Source organism: Lagopus leucura, unplaced genomic scaffold, assembly GCF_019238085.1.
Source record: "Lagopus leucura isolate 7727_CA_CO unplaced genomic scaffold, USGS_WTPT01 Super-Scaffold_100009, whole genome shotgun sequence".
Classification (NCBI taxonomy): domain Eukaryota; kingdom Metazoa; phylum Chordata; class Aves; order Galliformes; family Phasianidae; genus Lagopus; species Lagopus leucura.
In genome coordinates, this window is record NW_024962266.1 from 5030391 (window position 1) to 5051986 (window position 21596).

General features: G+C 52.4%; 1 protein-coding gene across 4 annotated transcripts in view; it reads left to right on the forward strand.

The window, feature by feature from the left end:
* PBX1 (PBX homeobox 1) overlaps positions 1-21596 on the forward strand; it is a 107101-nt gene that overhangs the window by 57549 nt on the left and 27956 nt on the right. Inside the window, exon 1 of one of the 4 annotated variants that reach the window (XM_042873147.1) lies at positions 8074-8416. The exons of the other annotated variants lie outside the window; for them this stretch is intronic. Coding sequence (XP_042729081.1) covers positions 8182-8416 — 235 coding nt within the window. The 5' untranslated portion in view covers positions 8074-8181. Of the gene's footprint in view, positions 1-8073; positions 8417-21596 lie in introns of those variants that run through there. 4 annotated transcript variants of the gene reach the window in all.

Sequence of the window (21596 nt, forward strand, 5' to 3'; positions counted from 1 at the left end):
GAGCCAAAGGGATTGGGGAGAGGGATAAGCAGGAGATTGGTGCCCACATTGCATGCTCCCCACCGGTTCCCTGGGTTTCCTAGCCCTTTTGTTTCTCACCATCCCACACATTTCCTCCTGCTCCGCCGTTTGCAGAGTCTCCCTTCTCTGTTCTCTGAGCTGCCTGCTGAGCCGAGCCCCAGGTCTGCAGGGCTGTCAAGGGCTCTGTCTCTGTCTGATTGATGGGAAAAGTCCTTGTGCATGTATGTTGTCTTTTTCCCAATGAAAAGCACCACCTGAACGGGTCTCTGCTGGTAGAGGCTACTCAGCTCACAAGCTTTAAGCCAATGACTTCAGTGCTATTAGGGGAAACCAAAAATGCGGCAAAAAAAACCCCCACCAAAACAACCCTAAAATTATGGTTTGCTGAGGATGCTCAGCCCGAGGGCCAGCATGGCCACAGCGATGCTGCTCCTTTCTGGACAGATCTCGGTTCAGGGGGATTTCACAGGAGTGAAAGTAGATGGGAAATAACGTGAGGCCACAGATTATTTAAGTGGATTAGCAATTCCTGAGCGAGGGCTTGGGGCCGTGGCTCTGGGAGCAGGAGGCTGCAGTGAGGCCTGCGCAGCATCCAGGCCCCACGCCCCAAACAAAGGCTGTGGGGGGGCTGGTGCTGCACGTCCCCTCCCCGCAGCCAGCGATGAAAGCGTGGGGTCAGAGGGGACGGGGCTGGGGGCAGCGGGGCCCTCTTTGTCTCACAGACTGCTGTGTGGGGAGGAAATTCCCTCCTTCCCTCCATGCTTTCTTGGCACTGTGCATGCACACACACCTACTCTTCCCCCCCCCCCCCCCCCCCCTGTTTTTTTTTTTTTTTTTTTCTTTTCTTGCTTTCCCTTTCTCTAAAAAAAATATATATATATAAAAAAATAAAATAAACCCCCAGCAGAAAGCAAGCTGTGATACTGTCGGGCCTGGCGTTGATGTTATTTATTTTCCTCAGTTGCTGCTCTGGAAGCCCGGAGTTGACAGAGCGGTTTTGTAGAATAGAAACATTATAGACTGTTACTGTCAGAGTGTTAAATGTGATGGATAGAGAAATACAGGAGAGGGAGGGGACTTTATACTAGCCATGTCTGCCGGCGAGGGTGCTCATGGGAGAATAAACCATCCGCATGTAAGAAATGAATGAGGTAATGTGGCGGGAGGTAATGGACTCTCACAACATGCGGAGCAAGGATGCGTTGCTGCCCAGCCTTAACCCTCGCTGCTCTGCTGTGGGGCTCACACCCATGGGACCATTGGATGTGCAGGGACCATCAGTGTGCAGGTGTCACAGCTGGGTGCTTGTTAGCAGAGCCACTTGTGTTATATGAGACATGATGGGCTGCTGCAGCGTCCTGTAGGGTGGACTTGGGGCTTTGCTAAGGATGGCATGAATGCTTGGTGGCCCCCCAGCTGCCCTGCCTTACCCAGCAGCACCCATGGGTCCTGGCTCAGTGCTTCCGGTGTCGGACCGGGCTCCAAAGCCGTCACCTTGTGGTCGCAGTGCTCAGGTTGGGTTCTAGCTCTCAGTTCTAGTGTCTGCAGACAGGATGAGGGCCCAGCTGCAGGCAGAAGCTGTGTGCTGTCTGGCTCCTGGCTCCGCCTGCATCTCTGAACTCCTCTTCTGGTTCGCGTAAATGGCTTTTCCCGTCGTCCACGTAGCTATCAAATTGCATTTTGAAGCCTAATGAGCGCTTGGTGCTCGTTCCAGTCTCTCCTCTCCTCGCTCTCCTCATTACAAAGTCTCTGTGCAGCTCCGCTTGTTTTTATTGCCTTTGCCTGAGCCATGTGTGCTGCGGCTTTTTGCACTGGGGGGCCACCAGGACACCCCTGTGTTGGCGCTTCCTCCTCTGCAGGACGAGGTCAGGAGGCAGCAGCAGGGCCACCCGGGCACCAGGCCTGCAGCACTGCCCGCCCCTCGCCTTCACGCTCAGCTGGGCGGCCTCACCAAGTTTGGCGTGGCCAGCGTGTGTGAGTAATTAAATTACTTCCTTGCGCATTTCACCCTCGCTGACTTTTACCTAGCGTCTTATCTCCGGCTCACGGAGCTTCGGGTGCATGGCCTTGGAGGAGCCTTGGTGCAACAAGCTAATCCACGCTGCTCGTGCTGTCCTCCGGCTTCCTGCTGCTCCTTCTGATGAGTGTACCAAACAGCAGCCAGCCTTTGGATGCATCTCTTGAAGTTCTGGTTGAAAAAGCTGATTATTCTTCTTCTTCCACCCCTTTAGCCAACTTTTAGTCTTTGTGTAGCTGGTGAAACTTTGGGGGAATCCAAGGAGCGTCAGCTGTGCTTGGTGTCTTCTGTGGTAGGGTGCGTGGCAATTGTAATAGATTAGCGAGGCGTGTTTTCCTCTTTCTTACAGGCACTGCTAGTTAATCTCCGCGGTATCGTGTCCATCTCGATGCTTTATCCTGCCTATTTATCATCTGAGCTGGTACTGAAGTGCGGCTCACGAGTCTGAATCCGTGGCTCATCTCACTCCATTTTTTAAAAATAGGGTATGACACTTTGTGTCCTCTGGTGTAATGAGAGATTGAGCTGCTAATGAAAATATGCAATCATTTTATTTCGGAGTCCCTGCAGAACTCTCAGACAGGTATTATCTGGTCCTGGTGACTCCTCATTTTTCATTTTCCAAACATGTTTTAACATCACTTCTTCTGACATCTCAATCTTGGACTGAGCCTTGTCACCACCTGTGGGATCCCCACACTGGGGGCAGGCTGAGCACTGGGATCCTCTCACCTGCACCTTGTACTGGGGCCTGTTAGTTGGTGTAACAAACAAGTTCAGGGCATTTCCTTGCATTTGCCTGCTGCTTCTTGAAGATTTGAGTCAGATTCTGTGAGTGCTGAGCATACATTCGCCCAGACGTTCAATGGGGGAGGCGTTTGGGTGCTCTGTCCCCAACAGCTGAACGTTGGATTGCTGCTACTGGTCCTGTCTCCAGCTTCAGTCATCACCGGAGAGGCGAGAGGAGCCCTCTTCATCCCAAATCTATTCTTCAGGTGGGTGCCACCACATGGGGTGGCTGCCAGCCCCAGGGATGCTGCAGGGCTGGCAGCAGTCAGGCAGTCAGTTAAAGAGCTTTTCCCAGCTGCGCTGAGAAGCAGCCTGCAAATCCCTCTTTTATTACAGCTCCTTACATCTTCCTGTTCCCTGAATTACACTGGAGCCAGTCAGGAGGAAAGGAAGAAAAAAGGAGAAATATCCCCTTGTTTGTTAAGGCGTGCTTCGCTTTGTCCCCGAGAAGGAAGGAAGGCTGCTCTCCAAATCAGCTTGATTTGGTAAACTGCTTCCAATGCAGCGTGTCACAGATAATTTATTCCCGGGTGCTGTAATCTGAGGAAAAACAGATAGAAGGACCTCTAGTCACATGCACACACACACACCAAAAGTTAAGTATTCTTGCTTTCGCTGACAGTACAAAGGTGTCATATACGAGAAGGATTGACACAGACCAAAGGGTCTTGTGGGAAATATGATAATAACTATAAAGAAGACAGATTATTCCCCAGTTGCCAACATTCAAACCTTTTTACAGTCAGTTCAAACATATAAAACTTTATTGCTGTAGCAGAAAGGGGAACAATTTCTGGTTGCACAGCTTTCCCAGGGCTGGGTTTATACTGTCTGTGTTATTGCTCTATAGTGGCATTTTAAAGTTTATTGAACAAGACTTTTACAATTGAAGGAAGTATATAAAACTGTAAATTTATTAGATTTTTCAGGATAAGTGCCCTTTCTAGTTGTGCTCAAGAATTCGGAGCTACGAGAAACTGCTAGTTACAAGACTTATTAATATTAAAGACTGAGAGAGTGCACATTTTATACCTTAACTGATCTAAAAAATAATATTATGATATTACTGAAAATCTGAGCTGTCACAGAGTGGGGCGTGCGGAGTGCTTGTGTATGTATAAATATTCCACAGGCGTGGATCTGTATAGGTGTGTGAGCCGGGGTGTGCCTGTGGGGTGTGCAGGTAGATGCTGTGCGTGCATCCCCTTGCACCAACGTGGAAGGAGATGTGCATGTTGGAGTGCATGCAGGCAGACAGGTGTGTGTACATAAATGTACGTGTGCGTTATTTTTACGTGCGTCCGCTTTCTGTGTCGTGCAGTTCCCAGGAGTGAGGGATCTGGGTGCATGCGGAAGGCTTTCAGATAGTGCAGAAATACAGTAGGGTGCCTGCATAGATGTTCTGTTGAGGTTGTTTGCATGTGGTGCAGGTGGGCACCTCTGCATTACTCATGGACGGGCATTTGCAGCGTGTGAATTATTCCCTTATACCACATCCAGAGACCCATCTGGGCTTCTGTGCTGCACACTGCTGTTGGGTGCCACGTCTGGAGGGCTCAGCGTGCCCTGCTCTGCCATCCACTCCTCGGGGCTGCAGTGGAGTGCACAGATAATGAATGGGAAAGGATGGGATTCTCGGGTCTGCAGATTTGCTCAGAGCTGCTTATGCAGCAAAACAGGCTGTAATGCTGCTGGAGACAGCAGAACCCTACAGAGAGCTCGTCCTGACTGCAGGCCGGTGGGAAGCCCTGTTGTCCTCCTGTAGGAAGGTCTGCCCTCCAGCTTTGGCATGATTTTGCCTTAATGCTGGACTCTAAATAATTGTGCACAGAACTCCACCTGCCCACCCCAGTGACCAGTGTTACCGTGGGGACACATGTCTCTCATGGGGCGGCCCTGGGGCTTTGCCAAGCCACTGTGACCCCTTCACAGCAAAGCATGGCCATCACCGCTCTCTCCATCCTCTGGTTGCTTTCCATCCTGTTCCCGTGCTAGCCTCTTTAATTAGTGTTTCTATTAGATTTAGCTAGGTTTTAGCTGGGGAGAAATAATCTCCCTGTAATTGCAGTATCTGCATGCGCGTGTTGAGGAGGAGGAAGAATATGAATGAGAAGCAGTGATGCTCAGCACAAACAGGCACAGCTTGACCATGGAGTATCTCGGTGCTTGCACAGAGGTCCTCTCAGGGAAGCGGGTGGTGCCAGCAGTCCTGCCAGCACCCTGCTTGTCCTCCAGCATGGAGCATAGTGGGGATAAATCCTGCTTAGGGAGCACAGCTGCTCTGCACCACATTGAGGAAGGGCCTTTTTTTCAGCATGGCTATCTTTGATGGCAACTTGGAAGGGCCATGGGTCCTTTGGAGGCTGAGAGGGAGTGAGAGGAGCAGCACGGAGCAGCAGCAAGCATCGGGAAGTCAATAAGCCCTGAATCTTTTATGAGACCTTGGATATTCTGATCACAGCTCCGCTGGCACCGAGATTGGAATACAGATTATGTGAGAAAGTGTCCGTGACTTGAAGCTCAGTCCTGGGTCTTCCTGAGGTTTTTAACTTGTCTCCCCATATTAAAGCTTCACCGCCATTTTTGGGGGGTTTCCTCACTCTCTTCCTGCAGGAGAGAGAGCTCAGTGATATCCTGGGGTCAGGGCTGGCTGGGGAGGTTCTGCAGCTTATGGGGCTCAGAGCCTTATTCTGCGTGTTGTTAATAGCAGCAGCAGGCAGAGACACAGCGTGGCGAGCCGAGAGAAAGGAAAGCCCTCGCATCTCCTGTAATCCTGCACTGCACAGCACGGTGGCACCGGCATCGCAAGGGTTCCTGCTGAATTCATTGCAGGTTTGGAGAGGACAGGAGAAGGGAAGAAAATAAGGAGGATAGGGAGGGGGAAAAAAAGAAAAAAAAATCCCTCGCACCGAGATGAATTTATGCCTAAGCTTGTCTTGAGAATGCAAATGTGTTTAAGACTCTCTGAGCTAAACCACCCCTTTTGGGAAGAGGGAGGGGGAAAAGGGGGAAAAAAAGAAGTATGACATGGAAAGGACACTGGAAGAATGTGAAATGAGGGCCTGCCGCCCCTCCTCCAGCACCCTGCACTGCTGAAACAGTACTTGGGCTGGGATCAAGGGGGGGGGGGGCAGCAGCAAGGTGGGGAGCAGCAGGGATAGGGACTGCAGGATGCTGAGTGCTGCAGGGGAGCCTCTTCACAAAGCTCATGTTTGCAGAGCTGTGCACTCTGTTAGGGCACCTTTGCTGTTCCTCTGTGCTGTGGCCATCACTATCTGGACCAGACAGGAGGCATCTTTGTGCCCCTTGGTCCCCACTCCATCCTGCTGAACCCACAAACAATTAAGCAGCAATAATTTATGGCATGGTTTCTCCTCCTGGATCAAGCAAGCTCTCCCAATAGGCTTGGGAAGAGGGGAGCACAGGTGATGGAAGCAGTTCACTCTTCCCTGCTCTCCTGGCTGAGCCACAGCTGGTCCCATGGGACTGGGTGGTACTGCCCATGGGAACGAGTGGCAGGGTGCCACGTGCCTGTTCCTTGCGCCTCACAGCAGTGGGGACCAAGCAGGGCTCCTGAAGTGGTGTGATGCTCACCAAGGGTCTGCAAAGCACTGCGGGGCCAGATGGCTCCCTGTGCACCCCTGTCTGTACACAGGTGACTTGCAGGTCCCCATCGCCTGTTAGATCCAGGGAGAGAAGGGAGAATGGGGAGAGGAGAACCGCAGCAGTGAGCAGGAGGGAGGGGGGTGCAGAGGAGGCGAACCCACTGCCAATTGGGCAGTTGTGTCTGTTGTCTGGAGGCTGCTGCTAACCACTCGTTACAATTAAAATGAAGTGTCCGTCAGCGGCTATCTTCGCTGTGTGGCCCATATGTTTCTGAGCTGATACTGTCCGGATTATTCTGTTTGGGAGAACGATAACGGCTGTTTATAACCTTGGCAAAGACTGAGCCCTAATCAGGCTGGAGCACATTTTCACTGACTGGCTGATAACGGGCTGTTAGCTGCCTTATCGCTGGGGAGAGATAGGCCAAAATAAGCAGATCTGTGAGCACAGGAGCCCAACCAAGAGGCACATTCTCTGGCCTGGCCTTTATTTTTAGATGCTTTTCCCCCCACCCCTCCCTATTCCTGGCTGATTTCAGAGAGAAGGGGGGATTATTGCAGCAGAAGGGGAGGGAGGTTTTGTTCACATCAGTAAATGGGATGGCAAGAAAGGCGTGCAGTCATCATGCAGGGTGTGCCGTATTGCTTCCCATGTGCACATTGCCCTGTGAATTACACTGTGCCCCAAAGCACCCTGGGGGTACATGTGAGTATCTCCATCTTCAGAGATGCTCAGAGACAGGAATGTTCTGCTGGAGACACCATGTCGGGCTGGAGCATCTTGAGTGATGCTCAGGTGCATGATGCAGCACCTTCCACAGTGAGGGTAGATGGAGCATCTCTGTGCTGGTGCAGAGTTTAGGCTGCTGCCACGATCCTGGACGTGCCGTCCCCTTCGTTGCCATATCCCAAAGTTGTTCCTTGTCTCTGCTCTCGAATCTTCCAGTGGAAGCGGTCCAGCGCCCGGTGCCGTTCCTCCCTCCCTCCTTCGCTCAGGCTCCATACTCTGCCTTGAAGTCTCAGGCAGGTGTTCAAATAAATAATGCAGCTAAAAATACCTTTTGGCAGCAGCTGGGAGTTCTCGTGAGCAGCGCCAGGGCACTGGGAATACAGCATCCCAGCTCTGCAGGCAGGTGCGGCTGTGTGTTCGGGAAAGTTAGAGCAAGTGTTGGGGGCACGGGGCTGCGCTCCCCCTGGAACAGAGATGCTTATTCTGAACAGCGTCTCCTTCTGCCTGCTGCCCTTTCCTAGGAATGGCCCCATGGCTCCCTGTGGCTTTTCCTTCTTCATTCGCCCACGTGGGAGCCCGGATACTGGTGGGTGCAGATGGCTTCATCTCTACCAGTGCCCGTCTCCTGGCCTTGCACGGAGACCTTTCGAGATCTCCCCTGACAGCAAATGGTTGGACGCCAGATTTAATTATCGCAGCAGGAACATGGCTGGGGGCAGAGCATCTTTCAGTAGGCCACAAACAAAACTGACCTTGGTTTTCCTCTCGCCCAACCAAAAGCAAACCGTGCTGTGGTCAGAGCTGCTCCCACTGCACTGCACAGAGGACGAGGGCTGCCGGGCTGCTCCCCTCCCACACCCATGTGTTTTGGGGTGTGCCTTGTCCCCCTTTTCAGACATTGGCAAGTGTCACCCTGCTGTCCTGCACAGCTTCTGCTCTTTAAGACCTGGAAGAATGAAACTAAATGGTGAGCTAGAAAACCTCCCAGTTTCCGAGGAAGGCGATGGCATGCTTTTTGGATGTATTCAGGCCCATTCCAAAAGCAGAAGTGCAAGAGGTTAAGACGATTTGGGGGTGAAGTTGCAGAAGGCTGCTGTTGCTCCCACTGGTGTGGTGGCTTCCCTATGTCCCCAGGGCCGCGGGGTTCATGCAGCTCTGCAGCCCTGGAAGCACGGGCAGAGCTGCGCGGCTGCCACGAGCCAGGGCAAGCTGACTGTTCCCATCTCGTCCTGCACAGAACAAACAGAGCTCAAGGTAAAGCGCTGAAATTTCACCATGACCTTTTCTTAAAGCATTATAATCAAGTTGAACGTTTCCAGTTGTCCCACTAATGTTTGCCCCATGGGAGCAGGCGTCCTGCTCTGAGCAGGATGTTTGTGGTGAGGCCGCGCGTGCCCCGGGAGCTAATTGCACTGGATGCCAAACGAGCGCTGGGGGCGGGGAGGCAGGGGCAGAGGGCCGGGGCTGCTTCGTGCCTGGTGCTGCGACTCCGCCAGGGGAATGAATGCTCTCAACGCTGTGCATCTGCTCCAGCCGTTGCTCTGGGCTCTCCGACACATGGATTGTAAAGCATACACAGCCTGGCGTGTTGCTTGGCACCCGTAAGGCCTCACAAGTGCGATTTCAAGGCGCTCGGGCTGCAGGATGAGCATCTCCTGCCTGCTGGTAACCTGGGGCTGGTGCTGGAGGGCATTCTCCTGAGGGTTTGTGAGCTCTGGGAGCCTTCCCAGCACAGCACAGACCTTTCTGGGGTGGAGGATGGGCTGTGTTTATCTTGTTGCATCCTGGGCTGAGCTCCTTTGCATCCCGTGGCCCTTGATGTCCTGCACCTGCATGCAGGTGCTGCCCCAGCATCCATATCCCTCAGCCAGCTCTGCAGGAGATGGGACTGCCTGCCTTAGTGGGAATGGGGTGGAAGAATGAGAAGGGACAGGGTTTAAATTCAGCCACCACCGCTCCCCCCTGACTCCCAGCTGTGGGGATCATCCTCTCAGCATTCGCTGTAACCCACAGCTCCCGCCCTTCCCCTGCACAGGAGGTCCCTGCCACTGCCTGAGAGCCCTGATGGCACCATGACATTTAGCTCGGCTGCCTCACCCCATCCATATGTATGAAGGGAAGCTGGTGAGGCTGGCCTCAGCCTCGCGACCTCCGCAGACAGCGAGCTGCTCTGCAGGGCTTCTGTTTGAGATTTCTTGTTGAAATGATCCAGCAGGCCCAGTTCCATCCTGTTGCCTCCCCCCATGCACTGGACGGGGCATGGCCAAGCAGGGTGCTGCATCCTCAGGGTCCCAAAGATTTGTGCTGCAGAAGGAAGGACAGAGCTGGGGGATGCTCAAGAAACCATGGCATGGCGCGGCCAAAGGGTGCAGCCAGTGGTCCCTTGGAGTGGTGATGCCACCTCCCCACCCACCACCGAGGTCCCCAGGTTGGGCCCTGGGTGCCCTGTCCCCATCACATCCCCTCCCAGGCTGCTCTCCCTGCACAAAATGGCTCCACGGGCTCCCAGCCTCCCCCTCCCCAAAACTTGGTGCTCTAGGGTTCTCTGCAGAGCTGTCCTCTGTTCGGTTGTTCCCGGCTGTCAGAGGTTATATATATCCGCTCTGTTCATGCTCATCCTCTGTAACCATTTTCTGCTACAGAATCTTCTGGCTGCTCGTTGAAGCCTTAATCCGTAATGCAGCGATCAATGGGTGTGCGCCTTTACCACTCGGATGCTCATTTTTTAATCCCCACTGCCTCCTTCAATGTCATCCCTTCCCATTTTTCTTTATAGAATTTCAGGTCTACTGTACCTGCTGATTACTTAGCGGAGACCGCTGGACATCTCCCTTAATTAATTCCATCGATTTCTCAAATCCCACAAGGTTTGGGGTCCTTAGATTTCTGAAGCAGCTAAATGGAATGTCTAAATTCCGACATTTTCCCTCTATAAATTGTTTTGCCAGGGAGACGCCGAGAGGCAGCGCTCCGGCTTTATTTATTCGGAGCCGATCCCGACCTCGGAGCTGTCCCTGTCCTCGCTGCAGGCAGGGGACAGGGCTGTCCCTTGATGCCCCTCTCCATGTGGCACCCTGCAGACCCCCCAGCCCCCGCTGCTGGAGCCTTGGGGTGGGAGCAGAGCTGCTGGCAGGGCCGCGTGCACCAGCGGGGCTGGGGAAGACTCTGTTGCTATGCGCAGGGAGCTTAATTTTATTATTGCTCTCTGCTATTTAATGTCTGTCTCTCAGGCAGCTGGTGATGTTTTAATGAAGCTGGAATCGTACAGTCTGTAGCGCTGGGTGAGCGTAAGCTGCCGAGTCAGAATCGAATTAATAATTCATGAAATTAAAGTGTATAATTAATTCGAACCGTGCAGATGAGGAGGGACCCCGGTCTTTGGGCCGCGAGGAGCACACATACACACGTGTGTGTGTCCAGCCACATAGCTCTGCCCCTGCCCCCCAACCCTGGGTTTGGGCTGATGTGAAATGCAGGGACCCGGTCTTGCCCTCTGCCTGATGGGAATTTCCCTGCTCAAGGGTACTTACTTCAGATTAAAACTTAGAATCATAGAACCACAGAATCGTTGGAGTTGGAAGGGACCCGTAAAGGTCATCTGGTCCAACCTCCCTGCAGTGAGCAGGGACACCTGCAGCTCCATCAGGTGCTCAGAGCCCACCCAGCCTGACCTCCACAGTCACAGTCCAAGAATGACACTCCTGGTGAGTTAAACCCAACGGGACTCAGGTTGTGGCTGCTCCAAATAGGAACCACCCTGAAGAACCAGCAGGCAGTGCTGCTACATCCTGGGCTGGTGAAGGAGCACAGTGCTTTCAGTCTGGGTGCAGCAGGATGCAGAGATGAAGATGCCAGTCCCATCTTGCAGGAAGCACAGACTGCTCCCCATTGTGTGAATTTGCCGGCACTGAGAGGAGCAGGTACATTTGAGGGGTGCCTTTCTCTAAGACGTTTGTGGGGGTTTCTTTTGCTCATAAGAAATATCTTTTTTCACCAAAAATCTGGCTGCGGCAAGAACACGTGATGTGCTGTAAGCGCTGTGAAAGATCTCAGATTTGCTGTGAACAGTCTCTGTTAAAAAGCTGGTTGAGTATCTGTTGAAAAACCTTACGACTGAAAGCAAAATTGCACTGAGAGGACAGTGTGGGTTCGTTTTTGGAGTGTGAATCAGGAATCCTCCCCACTATTTGAAGTTGACTACGAAATCCCCATCCCTCTTGGTGCAGTTGTGGTTCATATGCAGTAAATTCCATTGAATAAGCTTGGAGTTGTTGTGCAGCATAGTTGGGGCACCATGTGGCAGATGAAGCTTTTCTCCCAGGAGGAGAGGACATGGGGGTGCCCATTTCTCCGGGCCCAATGCAGATCCCAAAATGCACTTTCGGGGTGGGTGCCTCTTCTTTGTTGGTGGGGTATAGGCTCAGGGCTTGGCTTTGTTTCAGTGGTACGTGGGAATCCTATAATTGGAGGTGCAGAACCCAGATTCTTCTGTGTGCTCAGGAGATTCACATTCAGTTTGTTTTATTTCTCAGTTGAGGACAAATGTTGCTCCTTTCAGTGTATCACAGAACGAGGTTCTTTTGATCGTTTGCAGGGTCTGTTGCAGCTGTTGGCTTTGGCAGTTCTGTCTGGCGTTAGTTCCAGAGGAGAGGAGATGTTTCAGTATTGAAGGGTTTTTAATGTTCTCAGTGAGGTTGGAGAGCTCAGTGCAAAGGCACAGTACATCCTGTGATGGAAAGGCTGAGTATGCTGGACCTTCATGCTTATTCATTGTGTGCAGTTAAGCCCCGAAGCTGGAGATACCTTCTGAAATCAGGCCATTTTGCTTGGGCCGTCCCAGTTACAGTTCTCCTCCCAGAGTCTCATTGGCATCTCTATGCAGATGGACATCTCCATCCTGGGAACTGCAGAGGGGACCTGTTCCCCTTGTGAGTTGTTGCTGTGATTTGTGCCCGATGTTTTTCCAGGCATTCAGAGCCAACCACAGCTCCTGGTCATGTGCACACAGGTCAGCACAGTTTGCTCCCTAGCTCTTTCTCTTAGCATACAGATACCACAAACCATAGCTGGGCCTCTTGTGCTCCGCTTCATCTCACTGTCTTGTGGTTTCTTCATTGTGAGGAAGGAAAGGGAAGGATTTCCCCCTCCCTGCAAGCATGGCTAAACATCAGCAAAGGCCTCCGAGACTGCATGGTGCTGGGGAAACGCTGGGTGGTATTAGTGATAGCCTGACCCTTTTGCTGTTGTGCTCCACTTTGGAGCACAGGTCTGTTGTTGTTATTGTTATCAGTATTGTAGCTGCTGTGAGACCGGATGTTGGGAAGCCAAGGCTGCTTCTGTGGCTGTGGAATAGGCATTTTGTGTGCCTTGGAAACTTACTCTACTGTATCTCCATAGCCTTGTATGGGCTCAGTGCCACTGCCCAGGATGAGCTGTGGGGCTGTAGGGAGGACACAAAGCTATGGGTGCCCCATCCCTGGAAGTGCCCAAGACCAGATTTGATGGGGCCTGGGCAGCTTGATCTGTATGGGTAACCAGCCCGTGGCAGGGCTTGGAACTGGATGGACTTCGAGGTCCCTTCCAACACAGGCCATTCCATGGTTCTGTGATTCTACAATCCTCATGTCCCTGGCTCTTCCATCCCAGCTCCTCCCTGCTCACAGATTCCCGGAGTCCCCGAAAGTGGCAGCATGTGGGGTGACATGGGGAGGTGGAGCAGGGCAGGATCAGAGGTGCAGGGCAGGAGCCCAGCTGAAAGGGTTACTGCAAACAAAAACACCATGCAAATGAGCTGCCTGCAACAGGTAGCCTTAATCAGATGCTGTCAGATGAATTCAGCATCTCTCCGATTGTCGCCTGCGCTAGCCTCCCGTTCAGAAGCCCTCATCTGCTCCAGATGTGGTTTAATTTACTGCGACTTGGCTAATTACTGTAATTAAGGATTAATTACTGTTAATTACTTTCACATAAACTCAACGCCAGTCAAAGAGCGGAGCCTTATGAAGCCTGCCACAGCAGCGAACACGAGCTCTGCAGCCTGGGTGGGCCCGGCAGGTCGCGGTGCTGCGGGTTCGTACCCGGCATCAGCCCACAGGTCACCTCGTGTCCCCAGGTGGGGCGGGGGCAGCTGGCAGCCTCCACTCATAGCAGTGATAATGAGGCAGAGCAGGGATTCGCTGTGCTAACTGGTTTCCAGCAGGCTCTGGAAAGCTGCGCATCGGAGCATCCCTCCTGTCCCAACAGGATGCTGAGGTGCAGTGGTGGCACCCAGGCATGAGCCGTGGCCATGCCGTGGGGCACAGCTTGGCAGCAGCACGTGCGGCATGAAGGAGAAAAATAGGAATGATTTGATGGGTATTGTTCTATTAGATCTCTGCCTGCTTGCTATTGTGTCTCAGCATTTGAAGATGAAACATATTCATTTAGCTCCCAGGATGAATGGTTTTAATAAGGGGAGCACGATGAGGTGGGGTAGTCCTGATGACTTCAGAGACCCATCAGCTCACCCCCTAAGGCCATTTCGGCGATGACGTGGGCTGCACGGCTATTAACACCGCCATCAGGACAAGTTTTCTGCGTCCCTGCAAATCCTTCAGCCAGGAGGAGCGTGTTCGGGAGCCCAGCGGGAGACGTGTATTGGCCATAATCAGATTGGGGCTGCAGAAGGGGAGGGCAGGGCTCTGCGGTGCCATTCCTGGGGGACGCAGCTGCCACCCAGCACCCACTGCTTTGCCACCACCTCCTCTGTGTCCCCAAACCCGGCTCACGTCACCAAGACCTCGTTACCCAGCACTCGTTAGTTGTGTCAGGGAGATCCGGTGCCTCTCTGCCTTTCCACCCGGCCCCGGCTGCTTCATTACGCTCTGCCTCCAGGCTGGCCGTGACCTGCTTAAGCCTCCGATCACCCTAATTACCGTTATTAGGAGCATCTCTGGGTGCAGGGGTGGGGACACCATGCTGCTGCTCTGCACGCCGGTTCGGGGCCGGGGTGTGCGGGGGGAGCGGGGTGGGCACGGCTTGGGCTGTCAGCTCGGCTCAGCCCGGCTGTCAGGCGTGGGGACGTGCGGGGGCTCATCGCTCTAATTGACACCTTCTTCTTGCGCCCCACGTGCGGTCATCCCAGACTTCGTCCCTCTGCTTGGCTGCATGTGGGAGCAATGTCCAGCCCCTGCAGCCCGTAACAGGAAAAGTAGCTTGGGCTTTCATGGCTTGTATCGGAGCAGTACTGGAGAGGGAGAGGCATGGAGTCGTTGTGGATGGGGGCTGCTTCCAGGAGCATGGTGGCATCCCTCGGATGACAGCTTTGCGTGCTGATGTTCTGAACACAGGAGCATCCCGTGTGGGTTCCCTTGCTCCTGTCTGAGGTGCTGCGGAAATGCCTCGTGTCGGTGCTCCGGGGTCATTTCTGTCCATGGAAGGATCAGAGCCTTGAAACCCGCAGGATTTCTGGTCACGCTTTGCTGTTCTGGAGGCATCTCAGTGCACGAGGGCTGCAGAGCATGCAGGGACTGTGTTGCGAGGCCTTTGGAGTGCACAGGGAAGGCTGGGGGGGAGCTGGTGGGATGGCTTTGTCTTACCCTGTGATTCCTGCTAGAAGCCAGGAGATCTGTCACTGAGAGCCAGAAGAGGGGTTGCTCCATTTTTCCTTTCACTGTGACCCCACTCCTGCAAGCATTGCACCCCAAATACCAGCGAGATTTCCCCTTTGTGCACCAAGGAAGGCATCCCCGGAGGTCACCTGTGTTTTGTGATCCACGTTCCTCCCAGGCAGTGCAGAGAGATAGATCTCTCATTGAATCTGCTGTCTTTGTCATGTATTTATTTTAAAGTTTTCCCCTTTGATGTCTGACTTTGCGGCTTGTTTTATGCCAGAAGGCTCGGAGCAGCCTGTGTAATTAGCCCAGAAAATGCTGCTTTCATGTGGGCTGGGGGACCCAAGTGGAGAATGGATTTTGAGGGCTTTGTTCTGCTGCGGAGAACTGTTGTTTGGTGTTTGGTTGGTTTCAGCAGAGCTCTCCTCGCCCTTCCCTTTTTCTCCTTCGGCAGGGTGGAGCTCAGCACTTTGGCAGTGAAAGCACACATGGTGAGCTGCTGCCTTGCAGGGCTGTTGGCTCCTAAACTGCATTTTCTGATAGCCAAGTGCTGCCCGTTCCCACCTGGCAGCAGGCACAGCCTGACTTCCTTCCACAGTGGCAGTGGGACCAGCAGTGAGGGCCCAAGGGGCCCTGTGGAGATGTCCCCTTGCCATCCCCAAACCAAAACCAAGGCACAGAGTTATCATGTGGGCAGAGGTATTGCCTTCTTCCTACTTTCACATTCTCAATGTGTCTTTCACTAAGAAACCTCGTGCCATCTTCCTGCATGTACCAGCTCCCCTAGCCCGGCCTCATTCTGCTCTTGTTGGGGGCTGAACGGATACGGTGCCGCCTGGTGTGGGGCACGAGCTCCTCGTGCGTGGGTTATCCACAGTGATCCTGTGTTTAGAGCACGTTAATGAGCATACGGGAGAGCAGGGAAGATGGATCGTTTATGGTTATGATCTGGCTACTGTCAAAATAACGTGTTATTTTGACGGTTGCTTTGTCTTTGCTCTTGGAGCAATACGGAGGTAGTTTCTTAGCAACAAAACTGTGTTCTCAAACAACACCAGTGAAAAACAACCCCCCAGAAGAGCAGCGCCGGGGGGAGAGGCGGGGTGGAAAGTGTTCTCCAGCACGTTCCCTGCCTTTGGTGCACCCACAGATCTGATGGAGAGCACCTTGCATGCACCCGAGGGTGGCAGTCCTGCCTTGGGAACACGCTGAGACACGCAGCTTGGCTGGCCCAGCTGGGTGCCAGAAGGAGGGCAGGAGGGAGCTGCCTGCAAACGATTTGGCAAAGATTTTTGTGCTCAGTTTGGAGCATCTCCTTTGAAGCCAGCGCCGGGTCTTGTGTCTGCACTGACGTTGGAGTCCATGAGTGCAAACGGCTCCTGCAGCCAAGTATCTGCCAGGCTGTGTCGGGAGAACTTTTATCATTTCTGTCACAGACATCACAACTCGCTTGTCTTACCATACATCTTCCTAAATGTGACAGAATATTCAGCTGTTATTAATTGAATACTCCCTAATTTAACTGCTTAGCAGGAGGAAGAGCGACTGGTTTGTTTCAGCACAGAGAGCTGCCAACAGGAGGCTTCAGGGTACCAAGGGGTGGTTTGTGGGTGAAATGGGGCTTTCAGACCAGGCACCCCAGTTGATATGGGAGGTGGCCGAGGAATGTCTCCCTTCCATCGGCCTCATCTTGCTCCAGTGTCTGCTGTGCTCCTGGTCCCATGCCCAGGCATGGTCCTGTGTAGCATAACCCACTCTGGTTTCAACCTGGGAGATTGGGGAGCTGCAGGGATGGGAGGGAGGGCTGCAGAGCCCCTCTGTCACCCCGCACGGCAGTACCAGCACTGCAGGACCTACCAGCCCTGTCCCGTGTCCTGTGCCCACCAGCCACTTGTACACCTGTGTGCCCGTGTCTCTGTGCCACTCACCGTGAAAGTTCAAAGCCGGAGTCAAGTTTATTGTTTCTATCTCGTTTACTTTAAGTATAGTTTTACACTTTATTATATGCTGTGACATCTTAAATGGAGCCTGTCACTCCATCTTGACTACTGCTAGGGGCTACAGCCACTTACTGTGTCAGGCTTTTCGGCAGCCCTGATTAACGATATCAAAACGAATGGATCCCAGCACAGGCACAAGCACGAAAATCAAGGGGTGATTTGCATATTCAAATTGTGCACAGCATTGAAAAGATGTGGCTAATGCAGGTATTGCACCCATACACCCTACGGATGCAAATGCGTGCTGCCGCACATCCCATGTACATGACCTATTCAAGCTGTTAAGGTTCATGCATGCATACGTGTGTTTATTTAGCATCTTCAGCCAAAGGGAAAAAGCACCTGCCCGTTTTTCTCTGACTTTGTTTTCTTTTTTTTTCATTTCCCAGGACAATACATCAATTAGGATAGCTAAATGGAAAAATATTCAGTTTTCTTGATAGTCCATTGGAATAGGTTGCAGGATTACCCAGGCAAGAGCTTTTTTTTTCCTGAAAGTAACATTTTGTTAGGTTAATTCATGCACTGGAAAAACAAACTTTCTGTTCTTCCAGTCCAATCTCCACTTACAAGTCAGGTTTTTGTAACCCTGTCATTAAAATGCGAGGTAGCCTACAGTAATTTGAATATTTCATTCTGCCGGCTGCTAATGCACTCTGCATTACAGATGGTACTTGCTCCATCCTTCTGGACTGGGTTCAATTATAAATGAAAGTAGGGAGCTGAGATTTGTCTTTTTGTCTCTGCTTAGTTGGAATAACACAATAAAGCTTGATGGGTAGGAATTCCTCAAGCTGCCTCCTCTTTGCCTGCTACATTTCCTGTGTAGCTTTCAAGCCGAGCCTGGAGTATTAGGGCTGGCAGTGGCAGAGTTTTTCACCGTTCCTTTGTGCCTCAGAGGCATTGCATCCTCTTTTTGGAAACTCAGTTCCGCCCCTCTTCATCCCCGTGCCCTCTTCTGCCTCCTGAGCAGAGGGCAGTAGCAGGGAACATGCTTGAGATGCTCTGAGGACGAGGAAGGAGGATGCTGCATGGGTGCTGGGATGCTGTAGACCATCCCATTGCTCTGCCTAGGGATGCAGCTTTTCTCCTGATGTGTCCTGTCTTAAATCCTGACCAGAGTGACAGCCATGTCCTTAGCTGTGGGGCACAAGGCAGCCCAGTTCCAGCCTGGGGCTGCTGCTGCAGGCTGTTCCCAAAGCCCTTTGCAGTGATGGGGCCCCTGGAGAACCAAAGAAAACATTTACCTCTGCTTCATGATTAACAAAAGGGGGGTAGCAAGGCTATAGCCCAGCTGCACAGCGGCTCTATATTACATACAGATGCCTTTTGCGAGCTCCTTCCTCATCTCCAAACGGTAAAAGCGATATTGCCAGGGGAGTCGGAGGAGGTGAGGGCAGGGCTTTCAGTTTGGTTTTACATTTACAAGGACCAGATGGCCCGCTGGAGATGATCTTTGATCTGGGACACAGCCGGAGTTTGTTGAAGATTTTTGCTCCCTTTTTTAATCTCCTGCCTGTTTATGGCGTGGGCCTCTCGCAGAAGGCTGGAGGAGCCGGGGGCTGTGCGTCAGTCTGTCTGGCCAGCCCCCCACCTCAGACCTGGTGTCAGCCTCAGAGCCTGCAGGGAGGTGGGAGAGGATGGCTTTGTGGTTTAAAACCCAAGATTGGGCTGCCCAGGGTCATCGATCACCTCGTTGGGCCCGCTGCTTGGTCTCCTGCATCCTTCTAGTTGTGCCCCTAAAATTCAACTCAGCCCAGTTTTGGGAGGACCTGGGGGCCGTAGGGCTACACCAGCCCAGATGCTGTTAGACCGTAGCCCCACAGTGTGGAAATGTGTGTCAGTGCGATCTTCCATGGCACGTAACTAAACAGACACAGATGCCTTGAAACAGAAATGCCATTAATTGATCCTTTTTAACGATTCCTCTCCATTTTCTCTGGTGTCTCCCAGGCACGTGGAGGTGGATGGTCTCCTCTCCTCTCTCCTCCCCACCCCTCAACAGCAGAGACCCATTTTGGGTATCTTTCTTCCCCCACATGTTTCGCATGGAGCCAAAGCGAACGCTGCCGATCCTATTTCACAAGCGCTTGGACTCTTGCAGCATTCTCCCTCCTGTCCAAACAGATCATTTACAGAAGGGGCCTTTATTTAAAAAAGGAACTGAACATTCAGAGCTGCTTTCTGGCCTTAAAACACTGCTGACCGGCTGTTGCCTTGCAGTGAGCTGGGCTTTGCCTGGCCTGCTGTGGCCAGGCCCAGTGAGTTGGTGTGGTGTCCAGGTTGGATGGGTCCCTGGGCAGCCTGGTCTAGTATCATATGGGGAGGTTGGTGGCCCTGGATGTGGCAGGGGGGTTGGAGATTCATGATCCTTGAGGTCCCTTTCAACCCTGGCAATTCTGTGATTCTGTGGCACGAGGGGCTGAGCATCGCTCTGAGTGCATCCTCATCTGTTTGCTGAAATTCCAAGCAAAATCGGACTGCTTGAGCACCAGTTTGCAGCTGTGATAGGTTTGGGCTCAAGTGGGAGCTGCATGTTGTCTGTCCCTGCCTGCTCTCTTCTTACATCTCTTCCTGGACATGAGGTGATGGCTGTTGCTGTTTCTTCGGAGGCCTCTGGAAGGCACAGCCCTGCGCCGTGGCTGAGCTCTGAGAATTACTGCTACTGCTTGATGCCAAGTAGTGGAAATTCTCTCCTGTGCTTGGCCCTTGGCCACTCCTGCCACTCTTTTCACCTATGACTCCTTGGCCTGGCTGCTTTGTATGGAGAGCAGCAGGCATGGCGGGGCAGGGAGGTGACCTCAGCAGGAGGAGAGCGGCTGGAAAGAACGCTTCCTTCTGGGGAAGGCCTCCCTTTGTTCCTCCCGGGCCTTTGGGCTTGGCCTGGGGTGTTGGGATCGGGACCCCTGTCCTCAGAGGGGCTGCAGAGGCCCCGGCTTCTCATTAGTAGATTCAGCTCATTCAAAGGACCCGTTTCTTTTCAGCAAGGAGAATTCATATGCAAAGCACCACATGGAGCAGGAGGCAGATCCCAGCCCAACTGGCATTCAGGGTTCTTTTTTTTTTTTTCTTTTTATGACTGGACTTGTCCTCGGAGCAGTCCCATCTTTTGTTTGCTGATTTGTTCCTGCAGGGCTTAGGGAATCCCGCGTCCACTTCCATATGTGTCCAGTGCCATGTCTGAGCCATTGGGGTGGGTGCAACGGCTTGCTCTGCCCTTTGAAGAGTCGCTTTTGGCACTGTGCTCTGTCTCAAACTCCAGCAGATGAGGGTGATGTCCCACCACTGTAGGCACTGCCATTTGAGGGATGGATGTGGGGCCCTATGTTGAGTTGCTGGAACAGCAAAGTCTTATTCTTTTGCCCCATATCACAGTCCGGAGTTAGAAAAAGTCCCAGCTACCTTCCAGGAGGTGTGGGCACTTTTGTGTTGCCCTCCTCCCCTCAAGTGATTGAAATGATTGATTCCCAGCATCATGTGCCTCCAAATCCCTCCCATGAAGGCACGGAAAGGGGTTTTGCTGCTGGACAGGATGGCATCAAAAGACCCATGGGAAAGCACGGCTGGTGGTGCCAGGACTGTAAAGAGAAGAATGAAAAATACATCAAATTTCTGATCCAGGGTGCTTTGTTGGACCCCAACGTAGCTTTAACTGGGTTCATGGAGTCAAGTTTCTGTACCCAGCTCACTTGCTGGCCATGCACTAACCCAGTCAGCGTGGGGAAGGGCTGGAAAGAAGCACTCACGTGTGCTCATTCTGCTCCCCAAGGAGTCACACTGCCTGAGGAATCAGGTGTTCAGCAGTCACCGATGCTGTGTTTGTTTGTTTGTTTGTTTTTGTGGAAAGGGCTACTTTAGGTCACTGTTCAGTTTTGGAGGATTTTTCTTTCCACTGTGTTTGTGATAATTTTCCAGACCTTTTGAGCATTGTGCTGCCAGATTCTCTCTTGCTATGGCAACTGGTTTGGCACTGGGGAGGAGCTGGGAGAAAACTTGCACAGATTCCCCCCATCCTGTGCAATCCACTTCTCCCTTCTGCAGCTTCCATAGCACACAAGCTGCATCTCCCTGAAGTGATGGAAAGCTGCTGTTGGGAGATGAGAGATGTTTTGGCATGTGATAAGTCCACCCCCCTCCCATTCTCCACACTCCAAATTACAGTGTGAGGTTAGTTCAGGCTTTTTTTGTGTGTGTATTTGGGTTGAATTCAGGAAATAATTTGGCCTCTTCTGCCTCAGAAAGATGCAAAGTTATTATTTTTCTGAAGTGCTTTTTCATTCTTTTGAAGCTGACCCAAATTTTGATTAAAAAGAAAAGGAGGGAGGGGGAAAATTATGACGTGAAATGGAAAGAGATTTCTTTGTTGGTTCAGGAAATACTTTTTGATTTATCTGAATTTGGGTTGTGATGCAAGCTGCCCAAACGTGATGTTTAGGGAGTGCTGGAGCATCTGATGCTTCTGCTGTGATCATGGCCCTGATGGGGTCTAATGGGGCTTCTTGGCCGTGGCTGGAGTTGGCCCCTGGGCTGGGTGGACCTTTCATCTGAGCAGACACAGTGCTTATGGGTCATTGTGCAATTGATGGACGTGTTTTCTTACATCCTGTGTTGGTGACAGTGAGCACAGAGTGTTGCATGGCTGGGTGCTTCAGCAGCACTGTAGGGCGTTGTGGTCAGTAGGTCTTCTTCTTGGGGTTAGCCTCTTGTGCAACCCCTCACTGAAGCCTATTTGGGGTTATGTATTTTTTCACAGCTGTGTGTGCTTTATGAACTGGATGAACACCTCTCCACCTTCAGAATCCTCTCACAAAATCATTGAAATGCTTGGTTTCCAAGCAGCCC